The following is a 16,560-nucleotide window of genomic DNA, read 5'->3' as shown; positions in this document are numbered from 1 at the left end:
GAACAATATGAACATTGGAGGAGGATTTACCACATCATGTTGTTTATGTGACATGTACTCAAAGCTGAAATCGTGAATAGACCACAATGTCTAATGGTGTGTTGGGGAAAATTTCTCAGGGCTTTGTATTTATGAGCTTGTATATGTTAAGTCCCTTAAAGCACCCATCTGAAGTATGATGCAATTTAAAAGCAAGATAAAATGAGAAAAATTGTGATTCCATATAAATATGGATGGGTATCTCTGTACACAAATTGTGTAACAACCAGTGTATACTGTTCTCCATTTGCACCAGCCAGCACATGTATTTAAATAAAGGCTGGCAGCAGTTACACCAATTTCACAATACTATTGGCCACAAAACTCTCCCAGCAACCATTTTGTCCAGGCACTGATATAAATTTAACATTTTTTGTCTGTTAATGTCAGAACAACCTTGCACTGCTGGAAATAGTTCCATTTTTGGCTCTCACTGTTGCCCCTGACTATCATGTCAAATTCCAGCCTTTATATGTTTAACAGTGCTTGGAAAATTATGAGAAATTTTCTCAACACAAAGAATCACTGTGGCTTACTCACCATTTTGCATGGGTACAGTCTTATAAAGAGGTTGACATAATATACTCATTAACAGCACTCATTCACAATGGAAACTATGATTTAATAGTGATACTATTTCCATTGTGACAAAGAAGATACATAATAGCTGCAGTCACTGTTATTTCATTAAATAGGGCTACTAAAACCGGTGTAAGGGACCAGATTGTTGGACACACACACACACACACACACACACACACACACACACACACACACACACACACACCATTTAATCTATCTGCAACAGTGCTTAAATTTCAGCTTTACTGTATGAAATCAATTCTGCATTAAGGGATTCATCACCTTCGCTGGTCATGAGTCAACAGTTCCAGAAATTAAGACAAAAGAAATTCCACTTAAGCTGAAAGCCATTATGGGCAATCCAAAATTCCCATTACTGAATAAAATGTGATAGAACCACAATGCCTTCAAGCAGGCCTACTGTCCAGCACACCCTTGCAAACTGATTCACTCATTCTCAAAATCATCATCTGTGAAGCGCACACTGAAGAATTTTAATGCATGTGCAATCATTTGTGATGTACATTATTCGGTTTTAATTTCCATCCGTTCATCATAATTTAGATTTTTTCACTATTTCTCTGAACTAATACCAGAATGGCTTCACTGAAAAAGATTAGCATGGACTGGCAGTAAACCATAAATTTTATTTTCTCCTCCCAAAAGCTTGTTTATGAACTATTCAGGCTTTCTTCAACAGTTAATGGCAGGTCCTTTATCAGTGAAAGGGTGCTATAAGCAAAATATGCAATTAGAGGCAACTACATTTATGCTCTGTTTTTAAGATCAAAGGTCAACAAGGTGATAAAAAGTGTCGTATCCACTGTGAGAAGATGACATACAACAATCCTGACACTGTCTGCCCTTAATGCTTACTCTGTTGAAGTTCAGATTACTATTCACCAGTGTCATATGCCAGAAAAACCTATAGTGGAACATTTTTTTAAATTGTTTCCAAATAAAAATTTATTACATAATGTGAAATCTGTTAATACAACACTGCTTCCTGACCCAGGAACACCTCCACAGATCATATAAAATATCAACTGGTGATCTTTTTCTTTTGTTTGGTCACAACTACTTCCATCAGTCATGTGAGCAACAACTTATGTCAGGAGTTTAGGAAATCAAACAGGTATTATGTGAAAAAAATGGCCTGGATTCCAAAACATTTGTTTTTATCAGAAAGAAGTACTGGAATGAGAGCAATGGGCGAGTTATCACAGTTATTTGCTCACCATTATTTTTCCTACATTGATAACTGTTACATAGAACAACAATGTCTCAGCAGAAAACGCTGAGCACCATCCTACAGGTTCTGCAGGCATACCTTCAAAGATGTATTGCTATTTTTCAATAATTTAACAATTTTAATCATCTATAGTGGTTGTATCAATGACACCCCTTAGCACTATCTGCCAATCTCATCTAAATCCATCTGCTACATAATTTATACCCGGTGGTCCATTGATTGTGATGGGGCCAAATATCTCACGAAATAAGCGTCAAACGAAGAAACTACAAAGAACGAAACTTGTCTAGCTTGCAGGGGGAAACCAGATGGTGCTGTGGTTGGCCTGCTAGATGGCGCTGCCATAGGTCAAACAGGTATAAACTGTGTTTTCTTTAAAAATAGGAACACCCATTTTTATTACATATTCGTGTAATACGTAAAGAAAGATGAATGTTTTAGTTGGACCACTCTTTTCGTTTTGTGATAGATGGCGCTGTAATAGTCACAAACATATGGCTCACAATTTTAGACGAATAGTTGGTAACAGGTAGGTTTTTTTAAATTAAAATACAGAACGTAGGTACGTTTGAACATTTTATTTCAGTTGTTCAGTGTGATACATGTACCTTTGTGAACTTATCATTTCTGAGAACGCATGCTGCTACAGCGTCATTACCTGTAAATACCACGTTAATGCAATAAATGCTCAATATGATGTCCGTCAACCTCAATGCATTTGGCAATACGTGTAATGACATTCCTCTCAACAGCGAGTAGTTCGCCTTCCGTAATGTTCGCACACGCATAGACAATGCGCTGACGCATGCTGTCAGGCATTGTCGGTGGATCACGATAGCAAATATCCTTCAACTTTCCCCACAGAAAGAAATCCGGGGACGTCAGATCCTGTGAACGTGCGGTCCATGGTATGGTGCTTCAATGACCACTCCAACTGTCATGAAATATGCTATTCAATACCGCTTCAACCGCACTCAAGCTATGTGCTGGAATCCATCATGTTGGAAGTACATCGCCATTCTGTCATGCAGTGGAACAACTTGTAGTAACATCTGTAGAACATTACCATGGAAATCAGCATACATTGCACCATTTAGATTGCCTTCGATAAAATGGGGGCCAATTATCCTTCCTCCCATAATGCCGCACCATACATTAACCCGCCGAGGTCACTCATGTTCCACTTGTTGCAGCCATCATGGATTTTCCGTTGCCCAGTGGTGCATATTATGCCGGTTTACGTTAGTGCTGCTGGTAAATGATGCTCCGTCGCTAAATAGAGCGCGTGCAAAAAATCTGTCAGTCCCGTAATTTTTCTTGTGCCCAGTGGCAGAACCGTACACAACGTTCAAAGTCGTCGCCATGCAATTCCTGGTGCATAGAAATATGGTACGGGTGCATTCGATGTTGATGTAGCATTCTCAACACTGACGTTTTTGAGATTCCCGATTCTCGCGCAATTTGTCTGCTACTGATGTGCGGATTAGCCGTGACAGCAGCTAAAACACCTACTTGGTCATCATTTGTTGCAGGTCGTGGTTCATGTTTCACATTTGACTGAACACTTCCTGTTTCGTTAAATAACTATCCGGCGAACAGTCCGGACACTTTGATGATGTCGTCCAGGATACCGAGCAACATACATAGCACACGCCAACTGGGCATTTTGATCACAATAGCCATACATCAACACAATATCGACCTTTTCCGCAATTGGTAAATGGTCCATTTGAACACGTAATGTATCACGAAGCAAATACTGTCCACACTGGCGAAATGTTACGCGATACCACATACTTATACATTCGTGACTATTACAGCGCCATCTATCACAAAGCGAAAAAGTGGTCCAACTAAAACATTCACATTTCTTTACGTACTACACGAATATGTAATCAAAAAATGGGGGTTCCTATTTAAAAAACACAGTTTATATCCGTTTGACTATGGCAGCGCAATCTAGCGGGCCAACCATAGCGCCATTTGGTTTCCCTTTCCAGCTAGACAAGTTTCGTTCTTCCATGTGTTTCCAAAACTTTCTGCTGAACTGAAAGCATGTGCTGGACCAAGATTCAAACTCTTAACCTGTTCTTTCATGGCAGGGGCATTGCCTGTGAACGGTTACAGCCTGGGTTCAAGTCCCACTCTGACACAGTTTTAATATGATCATTTTTTATAGTTTATGGGACACACAATTAAAAAAAAAAAAAGAAGATCAATCGTACACAGTAATTATTCAAAGAGCATTAAATCTAAGTATGAACATACTTCGTGTTTTACGTACTAAATAGTGCAGACTACACACAAATTTATGTAATACTCAGCAAGTCCCTGCCACTGCAACAACTTTTTTTTCCCACTTACTTGTAATTCATACAGTTCATTGCTGTATTTTCCATATTCGACCATGCCCCCAAAGACGAGTATTCGAGTGCCATCTACAACAAACCCGTATGCTGCACATCCTGGTGGTACTTCTCCTTTTGTTGCTGGTACAAACCACTGGTTTGTAGCTGTTGAGAGAAGAGTACAAAATATATTTCCAATTATTCAAGATAATTTTGTAAGGCAACAGAAAATTCCCAAGCACTAAACTGGTTCAAAATAAGACAGACAAAATGAAGTGAGGAAGGTTAGTAGCTCTGGCAGAAATTATGTCATCAGAAATGGCGTTCAAGTTCTCATGGACAACGGAGGAAATTAGGCATATTATTATTTAAATATTGTTATTTAATGAACATCCTACCATTCACCTCAACCGATTTTTTTGAACCCACAGAAAACCAAAATCTAGATACCAGATGAGAATTTGAATTATCATAATCCCCACGTGAAAACTAAACTCCAGGTTAAACACTACACCACCTTGCCTCTCTCTCTCTCTCTCTCTCTCTCTCTCACACACACACACACACACACACACACACACACACACACACACACACACACACACACACACACACACACACACACAGAGAGAGAGAGAGAGAGAGAGAGAGAGAGAGAGAGAGAGAGAGAGAGAGAGAGAGAGAGAGAGAGAGAGAGGGGGGGGGGGGCTGCGTTACACTGAATCTTCTTCTAGACACAAAAGGCCTAATTGGGTCACTATAATCTGCAGCTTTTAATCAAGAATACATGTCTTCTTCACTCACCCATAGATAGAACAACAACCAGCAATCTGGACTGTTAACTATTGGGAATTTGGTCTGTCTGTATCTGGACAAAGGACTATGCAGCCACATAAATCCACCACAAATGTATTCAAACAAATAGTAGAAATGGAATAGATAAATTTATTCTATGATTAGAACACCTCACTACCAATATCAACAACAATGTGCAGCAAGCTATGTGCAATGGACACAGACCTTCAGAGAAATATTTGTTCCCACACTTTCATTAAGCTGTCCACATCTCCATAGTACCAGCAGGTCAATGAGTCTCAAAAGCTTAATTTGAGACATACAGAGTCAACATAGCTGTCAAATCATTGTTAGGATATTTCCAGGGGGGTTACGGAATAAAGTTTTGGCATTCCTTGCCTTATGTGCAAGTATATTGTTCTGTTAAAATATTTCATCACTTTGAGGTAGACAAAGCAATGCAAGTGATATCCACAAAGCATTTCATATCCCAACTGAGGATGAGGAATTAAGTGCCACAACAAAATACTAAACACTTATGAATTACTGTACCAACTAAGCTGTTATTTGTCATGTTATGGCCTTCACATTGCTATTACTGCATGTTTTCTATTCTCCAACATCATGAACTCTATGGAATATTCGCTGGTCTCCCTAAAACATTTCTGGTTGAGGACCCTGCAGTAAGTTGTGAGGTCACTTTTAGGAGGAATCATTTCAATGTTTCTAGCAATAAAAGTATTAGTCAAAGCTGAGCAGCCAGCAGTAAAAGGTAACGGCTCTCCTTAACATACCTGATACTTGTTAAACAACAGATTGAAGAATATTTAACATCTACAGAACACTAAAAATTGAACTACCTATGCGCCTGGTACTCACTATCACATAATCTTGGAACTCTTAGTTTAAGTTTTCTTCTGACAAGCAGCCCTCCTTGCTGTTATTGAATGTAAACAATTTGGACAATTGTGGAAATTCAACCACTTGACAATGTATAAAACTAGTACTACAAGTTTCTGGCTGTACATAGGAGACAATAATACAAATTTTAAGTTTTGTTTTTCTTCTAACGTAGCTACCAGCTTCTCATTTTACATAGTGAGCCATTCAAGCATAAAAACAAATCCAGCAGCTCTGTTTTCAATTTCAAAAAGCACTTTTTTGCAGTAGCTGTAACATACAACATATTCCAACAAAAACCCTGATATAGGAAACTTCACCAGACAAAATATTTGGCACCACCTACATTCTGAATTGAGCCCAAGATAACTCTTACTTTCTATGTTCTGTTGTAGACACCATCTGCAGTGATATATTTTGAATACTTTGTCAGTTTGTGTGTTCACATGGTTAGTTGTCAATGTATGAAACTTGATTGCTTTCTTATACTTATTTTGATTGTGTTTTGATAATTCACGTAGTTACTATTTTTGTTTTGAAGTTCCTTTTGCTTTTAGAGATGGCCATATTCAGGGAACAGAAGGGAATTTGAAGATTTTTGATGATGATTATTCAGATCTTCCAAGTGAGAATTAAGATCCAGGTGACAGTGTGAATGAATGTTTCTAAGGTCCAGAGGACGATTCCAGGGACAGTGACATCTGTCTATATTGGACAAGCCTCACAGTCTTACAGTGTAAGACAAGACTACCAGACTCACCCTCTTTCTTCCCCCAATTTCATTCCTGTCTGTCTGAACTTCTTTAACAGTATTATCAATTTGTGGAGGTATGATGAGTTCAGATTGGTAGGAAATCTGAAAAGTAATTACACATTTGACTCAATATTCCATTTTGTCTTACAAATAAAATGTTTCTCGGCAGTAATTTGGAAAGATCTACATCTATACTTTGTAAAGTCACCTTACAATGTGTGGCTGAGAGTACTTCTGGTACCACCATCTATTATCCCTTTCCTGTTACATTCACTAATAGCATACAGGGAAAAATGTCAGTAAGGCTCTACATGGTGTCCGATTTTTTCTCATTGTGATCATTTCACAAGAGGCATGAGGAAGAAAGACTAAGTGTAAACAGTGACCATGAGAAACAGCTCACTCATTTCATTTCACACACAATTTCTTAAACGTCATATTTCATCTACTCATATTTTTGTGACACGTTTGACAGTGCACCATTATGAAAAAGTAACAAACTTATGATATTTATGACTTATATCTCATTGACCACAATGTTATTAGAAAGGGATCAAAAGTTCAAATTGGAGAAGGATAATAAACGAAAGGAAATCTATGCTCTTTTGAAAGACCCTATCTGCACATCCAGTTTATCAAAACCACATTAATACCTAAATCTGGAGGGCTGGATGGGATCTGAAAAGTTGTACTAGCAAAGAGAAGCCTAGAGTCCTAACATTATGACATCTCATTCTGTAAACGTAATATCATGCAAACACTCTTTCCAACTGTGAAGACTACAGTAAATGATCTCCAAGAAACATGGGTAACATCACATATTCAAGGTAACTCAAAACCTTGCCAACAAACAAAAACTGAACAAACCTAAAATGCATGTAAGCAGAGCAGTGAGAGAAGCATTCAATGACCTTGAAAGTAAAATTTCGTCAACAGATCTGAGTAAAAACCTCAAAAGGTTTTCGTCTTACAAAAGATCAGTGGAGCAGTTTGAAATCTATTCATCCACACAGTAACTATACTGTCAGCAAAATGGAAAATAACAGAGAGAAGGCCAAAATACTGACTTGGTCTTTTGAGTTGTTTCATCGTGGAAGATCCTAACAGTTCCTTGTTTCAATTATCATACAAAGGTAGTAATGGCAGATATTGAGACAAGGAACTGTGGAATAGAAAAGCAACTACAATTGCTTAGTAGTGGAAAGGCATAAGGACCAAATGAGATACCTATCAGATTGTAGGAAGATTATGTGAAAACTTGCTTCCCTTCTAGCAGCAGTTTATCGCAGATCACTGGAGCAATTAAGCGTACCTAGTAACTGAAAAAACTCATGTTCTTGTTTTCTAGTAAGGTCACAGGACAGATGCACATAATTATAGGCCTGTAGTGCTAAAAGAACGCTTACTGTTTTCAACATATATAAACAATCTAGTAGAAAGTTTCAGACGTTCTTTAAGACTGTTCGCAAATGATGCAATTGTATATAAGAAAGCAACAAGGCCAATGACAGTATCTATTAACAGAACAACCTCCAGAGGATTGATGAATGGTGCAGGCTGTGGCAGTTTAACTTGAACATAAATAAATTTAACATATTGCACATAATAGGAAAATAAATCGACTTCTGTGAGACTACACCACTGATGACAAATTGTTGGAAACAGTACCTACCGCAAAGTACATAGCGGTAAATATCCAGAGCAGCCTTATGTGGAATGACCACACGAAACAAACAGTAGGGAAAGCATGGCATTTGTTCCGACATTCTCGAGTATTGTTCATCGATCTGGGACTATTACCAGGTAGGACTGATAGAAGTGAGAGAGAAGATCCAATGAAGAGAGGCAAGTTTCAAAATGGGTTTGTTTATTTGGCACAAGAGTGCTACAGAGATGCTCAACGAACTCCAGTGGCGGAAGTTACAGGAGGCAGTGTGCATTCTCTAAATAAGGAACCATGGCAATTGTCACATTTTCACAATTCATGAACAATTGTGTCAAAACATGAGCAGCACCTACAGATTCTCTCCCAACACTGACCATTTTCTGCATGGAAGTATCACAGATAACAGTAAACTTATAAAGGATTCCAATAAAAATCTGCTTTGTGTAGATAAAGATTATATGCATAAATAGGATGGAAAGCAAGCTCACAGTATTCATTAACACCATTTGTGATCAACCTTACAAACTTCACTGATTAAATATGAAGGGTATCACTGCAAAGCTTAAACCATGTAATATACTACCGTGTTTCATTCACAATAAACCATCGCAAGATCGCAGAGAAGGGCGGAAATTCGTTTTATAGCTAGCCATTCCAATTTAATCTTCCACAGATTTTAAAGTAACTAAGGAAAAAAGTAATTCAACTGTATCACCAATTTTACAAATGGTATTAAAGACTAATAAGTTCACTCTTATCCAGCTGAAGCCTGCGTGTTAGATCATATACACAGCCTGTAGGCATACTTACAAAAAATGATTATGCACTCTGTAAACTGATGTGTTCCATATCATTTGAACAAAAATTGACTATCGATGGTACATGTAATGAACCACAATGACCGATACAGCCAAGGAGCTACACTGTCCAATCTTTTTCCGACTGTGGTAATGTCTAACTCAATATGATGCTATGACATAAAATTTGGAAATAGAATAATGTGACCAGCATGGTGGATGGAAAAGGTAAATAAGCTAACCTGTAAAACGAACATTTTCAACTGAAACTATAAATAATTTAGAAGTAAAGGTGATCACCCACCAAACAGCAGATGAGTTGTCGAAAGCCCCCCCCCCCCCCCCCCACACACACCTATTTATACTAGCTGAAGGCAAGTCATAGTTTAAATTTATTACCAAAAGTTTCTGAAAGCTCTTGAATGATCTACTTCTAAGCTTTACTCGAAAAGCTAATAAACTTTTGGAGATACACAGACTATATATTATATTAAACAACAATGTACAGGTTTTCTATTAAAACCCAGGGCGAGACAGAAAATGCTATGCTGTGAAAATGTGTGGGTTCATTTTATGAATGATCTCAAAAGACATACCCATTTACTTTTAAGCAGTTTCAGTTCAAAATCATGGTTTCGTTACCAATAACATTAAACAAGGCTCAAGGTCGGTCATGTGTGTGTGTGTGTGTGTGTGTGTGTGTGTGTGAGTGAGTGAGTGAGTGAGAGAGTGAGTGAGAGAGTGAGAGAGAGAGAGAGAGAGAGAGAGAGAGAGAGAGAGAGAGAGAGAGAGAGAGAGAGGGGGGGGGGTGGCAGAGGAGGATATGGGCAGATTTGGGGGGGGGGGGGGGGGGGAGGCGACAGATGTATATCCCATATTTATTTAACAACTGCGAAGCTATGTTGGGCTTGCTAGCTTTATAAAATTAATTGTTGGTAATGCGGGTACCAGGTTGAGATTCATTGGGAGAGTGCTTAGAAAACGTAGTCCATCAACAAAGGAGGTGGCTTACAAAACACTTGTTCGACCTATACTTGAGTATTGCTCATCAGTGTGGGATCCGTACCAGATCGGTCTGACGGAGGAGATAGAGAAGATCCAAAGAAGAGCGGCGCGTTTCGTCACAGGGTTATTTGGTAACCGTGATAGCGTTACGGAGATGTTTAACAAACTCAAGTGGCAGACTCTGCAAGAGAGGCGCTCTGCATCGCGGTGTAGCTTGCTCGTCAGGTTTCGAGAGGGTGCGTTTCTGTATGAGGTATCGAATATATTGCTTCCCCCTACTTATACCTCCCGAGGAGATCACGAATGTAAAATTAGAGAGATTAGAGCGCGCATGGAGGCTTTCAGACAGTCGTTCTTCCCGCGAACCATACGCGACTGGAACAGGAAAGGGAGGTAATGACAGTGGCACGTAAAGTGCCCTCCGCCACACACCGTTGGGTGGCTTGCGGAGTATAAATGTAGATGTAGATACATAATTGAGACTAACAAAGGCAATGAACAGGCAGAAAGAGATATTCTATAGACTTAATTCCCATGGGATTCATGCTGCTTACTAGAAGAAGAATTTTATAGTACTCATAGTAGTTATCACATACAATCTCAAATTCTTACTACAGGCTAATCGACTACAGAGTCCTGCAACTGTGTATTTCTGTTATGAGGCCTTTCTTAGGACACTGCAATGACCTTTGCTCTGGTCTTGACATACAAACAGGCAACACTTCAAAAGCTGTGTGGACAATGACCATTTTTCACACAAAATCAATTTCAATGGCCAATATGTCAAGTAGCCTTGCCAATACCAAACAAACAACAGGCTGTTGATATTTCTGGCCTGACAACTCCTCAAGGAATGAGTAACTATATAAATAAATAGTCATGGGAGAACTGTTTCACTATATCCAAGAATGTTAGGACAATATTAAAATAGAGGTAAGCTGTCATTACAGTATTAACGTATCAACTATGCTACAACCTGCATGCAGTGCTATGTAGTGTGAAACTCAAGTGAATCGAAATGCATTAAAAATAATAAGGTCAGCCCATATCAAATCCACTAACTGATTTTTGTAATCCCAGACTGATCATTTTTTTTTATTTTTTTTTTAGACAGTTGTTTACATGAAAAATCCCAAATTAAAAATTTTTGGACTGTTCATTTTTTAGTTATCAATTTTTAAATCATTCAAAGTTACGTAGTTTTTGTTACATTTTGAAACCTTTTAAAAAAAAAAAAAAAAAAACACGTCTCAGAAGGTATATGACTTACAGGTCCAAAATTTGCACCATTATATTTAGTTTCTTATCAGCTATGGAAGTATGTGCTGGTTGACAATATTCATAACAATGCTGAATTTCCCCACGTGAATTTTTTAATTTTGAAAATTTCAAAATCTGATCTATATTTTGAAGAAAAAGGAGTATGTCAGTCATCCATTTTTTGTTAATGTGTGTGTCAAATTTTGTGATGGTGTTCCATAGGGAACATTTAAAAATAAATTTTATTTTATTGAGTCTGTAGGGCTTTGGACTTCTTACTAACATGTATTTAATGCCACTCAATTTATGACATCATTAGAATTTTAGACTTAAATGTAAATTCACATTTGGCTTTCCCATGTTAACTGTGAAGATGTTTTAACATACACAGTAACTCGTGCTTACAGAAACTACTAATAATTATACCTCCATTTTTACAGATAATACACTATTATCAATAAATATAATTAATTAAACAATGATTTAGCCGTTATTATTTAACTATGTGTTATCCGGGTGCCTTGCAGAGAGAATTTTTTTTTTTCTCATCTTTAATACGAAAGATGTTATGGTGATCCACACAAAACCTGTCTAAAATTATGTATTGCACATTTCTTTTAAATGGTATAACCTAGTTCTTCCAAGCTGTAATTACATAACTGATGTAACAACATGTTCTTTTCTGATATAATCAGAGGCTTTTTGTAGTTCTTCACCTGCTAGTCTATTCTTCCAGTGGCAGTTGAATTTTTTTTAGCACAATCAATTTATCTGGTGTTCTTGATTATGAAAAAGAAAGGGTTGGTCCACAATGATTGTGAACAAAAGGTCTACTTCTCCTTTCTCATCTCTCTGTACAACAGAACCCATCCATTTGTTGTCATAGGCACAAGCAACATGTCTTGTAATCTGTTGAAAAGCATTTAGCATCTGGCCCCACTTTAATTTTATGAACATCAAAATCCTTAAAATCAGAATCAAGTTTTGCTTTGCCTCTGGCTTTGCTCATAAGAATAAATCCAGAAACTCCCGTGTCCCTGTGACTGATACGGCTTTAATAAAAACTTTTTGCCAAACTCCTCTTTTACGCTGCACACTCATCATTTGTCATGCAGAAGTGACTCAAGGTGTATATGCTTTACCCCACTCAAATAACTGGAATGAAGTTAATATTTGATCATGTTCTGCTTCCATACTTAATTAATATCAATGTTAAGAAAACCACTTTGACTATCATGTGCATTTATTAATATATGGTTTCATTCTCTATGGACATCCTCAGGTGACAAAGTGGTACAAATGTGTCGGTGTCACAATGCAAAATGCTTTATTTCCCAATAGAACATTCAACTGCTCATGTCTGAATATGACAAGCACATTGTTCCACTTTGTGGGCTGCACTTTGTGCTTCTTGTATTCCAACGTATGCCTCTGAACATTTTATTGGGCCAATAAGCATTTTACCTCATGACACCAGCAGTTTTCTGCCACTTCATTCCCCGAGCACATGTGCTTAAAGAGTTATACGTGTACAGTGGAACTGATCCTCTTTCCCTCACAGTGCTTTGCTAATTTTAACTCAATAACTCATATCTACTGAAGTGAATTACTGTCACAATAGAAGTGAATGCGCACGCACGTGCACACAGCTGTTCTATAAATGTGAGCTACAACTACTATAAGTTAAAAATTATATAAAATGGCAAATGCATACTATACCTTACATTATTTATGTTAATTGCTATATGGCATAGTTCAGTACAATTTTTAAATGACATAGTGAAGTGTGCTTAATTAGTAGTCAATTTCATTTCAACAATGGTTTGATGTTGATCAAACCAGTTTACAAATCAAGTGCAGTTGATATAAAGCCAGCAATATGAATAGCTGTAAAGCAAAATTTATTTACAGGTGTTTCCTTTAGAATACCACCATGAAATTTGGCACACACTTTAACCAATAGTGTATGACTAACAAACAATATTATTTGCCCTACAAAAATTTAAATATGGTACACATTTATCCTGCCTTTAATTTAGCATAGAGTAACAAGTAACTAGACTGCTCACAGTACTCTACCACCCGTTTTGTTTTCAGTAGCTATGTTTAAAATGGAGAGAAAAAAAAACCTATGTGCATATATCGCTTAATGCAATACAAAAAAGAAAGTACTGGCAGTGGGCTAGTTTCAAACCATGGGTTTCAGGAGCTGCACGACAAATGTTTAACACATCAACAAACACTTGAAATATTTGTGAAACTACTGCTTCATGCAATACTTGTCTACAAATCTCCAAATCTGGTCTCAATACACATCTTTCCAGAACCAACACAAGACTTTTTTCCTTCTTTAAAAACAATATTTTATCTGGCCATTGTGCTTTTTCCAGATAAATAACATTACTCAGTTCAGTCTTAGTCATATCTAAGTAAAGAAATTTCTATCCCAAAATAAAATGAAAGTAAATATGCAAAATATATGCCCTTTGTAAACATGCTATATTTCATTAACCAACTTTTTAATTGCGTATGTACACAATATTTACAAAATGTACGCTACCAGCATACTTTGCTTATCAGCTAAACAACTGTTCAAAAGGGTACCCGATTCTCACAGACACAATCAATTTTCTGTGATATGTAATTATTATCTCAGACTCCACCGGCATTGTAAGATCGTGCCAAATTCACCAACAGAGCTTTAAAAAAAGTCAATATCCATAACAGAAAACATTTTCATTGTCAGGTATTTTTATGTAACATGACTTGCATGTTTTACAGAAGTATCACAGGCAAAAATCAAATATAGATAAATAATGAAATGGACAGCCATCAGCAGTAATCAGCATTTCCTTGTGTTATGTATGCAACATTTTAAACTAGTATGAGTTATACAATGCTCTTTCATTTTTCATGGTTTACATACTACATATGCACCAAAATCTTACTACGAGACCCAGCTTAAGAAGCTTTTCGAATTTACCTCTCAGTTTTACTTATAAATAACTAAAAGTGCTAATTATGGAGCAAACACAGATCCCACGCTATTGTATGGCTCAGTTGTTACTTACGAATACCACCTATATACATATTGTACAAACTAACACAAAAGACCTATGGCTCAGTTGTTACTTACGAATACCACCTATATACATATTGTACAAACTAACACAGAAGACCAAGTGCCATTTTTTAATTCTAAATTAAATAAAATGTAGGCTACTACTAGTGATTCTAAATATTATGAAATGTAGTTAACTACTGAAACCCATACATCCAGTAGCCGCTCCTAATAAATGTATCTTCAAGCTAACAGGCAATTAAAAAGTCTTAATAAAAACTGAAAGCTCTGTGGGGAGTGCGGGTTTGAGAGTAATCATAAACTGAGTCATCAACCACTAAAACTTTAAGATAACTAAGCTGTTTATCGTGGGGCAAAATAGTTACATTTTAAACTTTTCAAAACAAACTAAATAACAATACTATTTTTCTTAAAAAGTTTACACATATGTAGTATTGATATTTATGGGGAACAAATGTCTTATATCGCGAGAAAATATTTTTCCCAATTAACAAACATTCACCTCTTGGCACAAAACTGAAGGCAACATCGGCACACACCAAGTATTCGGTTATTTCCAATACTATTAGGACTCAACATACTGAATGAAACAGCCTATTGGAGAACCATCACAAAACATACTAAATCTGAATTGATGCTGAATTGCTCGTATTTATAAGTGCAGCCGTTTATCTACTACATATAACTAGAAACAAAATCCATAGAAACACATCTACATTAATACCAGTCTTCCATTTAATACTTTCCACTTTACTAGATATACAAAAACTGTATGACTTCCTCCCTACTATTATCCATCAAGCACTCTATACAATTTATCCACCTTTCACAAGACATCGTACATTTATTGTACATGAAAACCAATAATGGTGGACATAAACAAACAAATCAACTCACTCCAAAAGTCATACAATTTATACATCCGTATAAAAAACCTAACCAACTCTCACTTCTAGAACTTCAACTACGTCGCGAACAAGATCGAAAGTACAATTTTCATACCTATGAGAAAATTCAAAACCTAAATCTTATGCCCACGAGAGAGTACACATTTCACCTGGCAGCAGTTTTCGAACTTTAAACTTCGCGGATACACTACGTCACTAAACAAAAGACAGTTGACATTTAACCTAACAGACTTCAGATCATGTCTCTAACTGGAGGCTGCCATATTGAATACTAAGACCGCCAAATCATGTAATCTTGCGAAGACAATAGCAATAAGTATCCTGTAACACAAATATAAACCGCTTATGTTCATGTACTCAAAAATGTAGTGTCATTAAGACCTCAGGTTGTTCAGAAGGCAGTAAATACGCAATGTTATGAAAATCCTGACAAGCGCCATTTTCGTATCGAATTCCGAACAACGCTTACCTGTATTGAATACATGCAGCTCATCTACTATGCCTTCATTCCCTCCTCCGAAGACCACCATCAAATCTTTAATCGCCACTGCCCTGTGACCATGCCGCGGCCGAGGTTGAGGCCCTGCAGAATTTGTGATTCGTTGCCACCTCAAGATAGGAACCGCCATAACACATTATCCCGTAAGATGCACAGTTCGGGGCCGCTACAGACGCTTTTCTCAGCGTCAGATATAAACAAACGAGAACTACCAGAGATCACGGACTATACCACTGGAGATATTCTACATCAGTGTTGTCACAGAATAAAGTGTATTATGTAAATTTTCTTAACTTTCGCGATATATTAATTGAAAGGAACGATGGATTTTAACATTAGATACGCTGCAACGAAAGCATTGCAGAGAGAATTGTGCAGTTCATGAACAATATCTGAAACTTGATCTTGTATTAAATAGATAAATTGTCAGAGTCATGTAATTCTCTTACATACGGTTTATATTTATAGCTTTGCACGTTTTGCTAGATGAGCTGAAACAAATAGATACCTACTTAAAGGTACAATTGTTTTGTTATGTGTGTAGTTTTGATAGTTGTGCTTCAGCTTTTAAATTTAAGAAATTACGTGTGAATAAATACGCTGACATACCCAAACTCGCCAAAACATTTATAAAGTAAAATTCCTAAAGCATCTTATAAATTCATAGATGTTT

General features: G+C 37.0%; 1 protein-coding gene across 2 annotated transcripts in view; it reads right to left on the bottom strand.

Annotated features, from left to right (window-relative positions):
* Positions 1-16,040, bottom strand: part of LOC126470300 (host cell factor 2) — a 280,358-nt gene extending 264,318 nt beyond the window's left edge. For both annotated transcript variants that reach the window (XM_050098071.1, XM_050098070.1), the window contains exons 1-2: positions 15,858-16,040; positions 4,238-4,386 (exon numbers count right to left, since the gene is read on the bottom strand). In XM_050098071.1, the coding sequence (XP_049954028.1) occupies positions 4,238-4,386; positions 15,858-16,017 (309 nt within the window). In that variant the 5' untranslated portion in view covers positions 16,018-16,040. The remainder of the gene's footprint in view (positions 1-4,237; positions 4,387-15,857) is intronic.
* Between the last annotated feature and the right edge of the window lie 520 nt (positions 16,041-16,560).

This window comes from Schistocerca serialis, chromosome 3 (genome assembly GCF_023864345.2).
Source record: "Schistocerca serialis cubense isolate TAMUIC-IGC-003099 chromosome 3, iqSchSeri2.2, whole genome shotgun sequence".
NCBI classification, from domain to species: domain Eukaryota; kingdom Metazoa; phylum Arthropoda; class Insecta; order Orthoptera; family Acrididae; genus Schistocerca; species Schistocerca serialis.
This window is presented reverse-complemented; position numbering and strand designations above follow the sequence as displayed.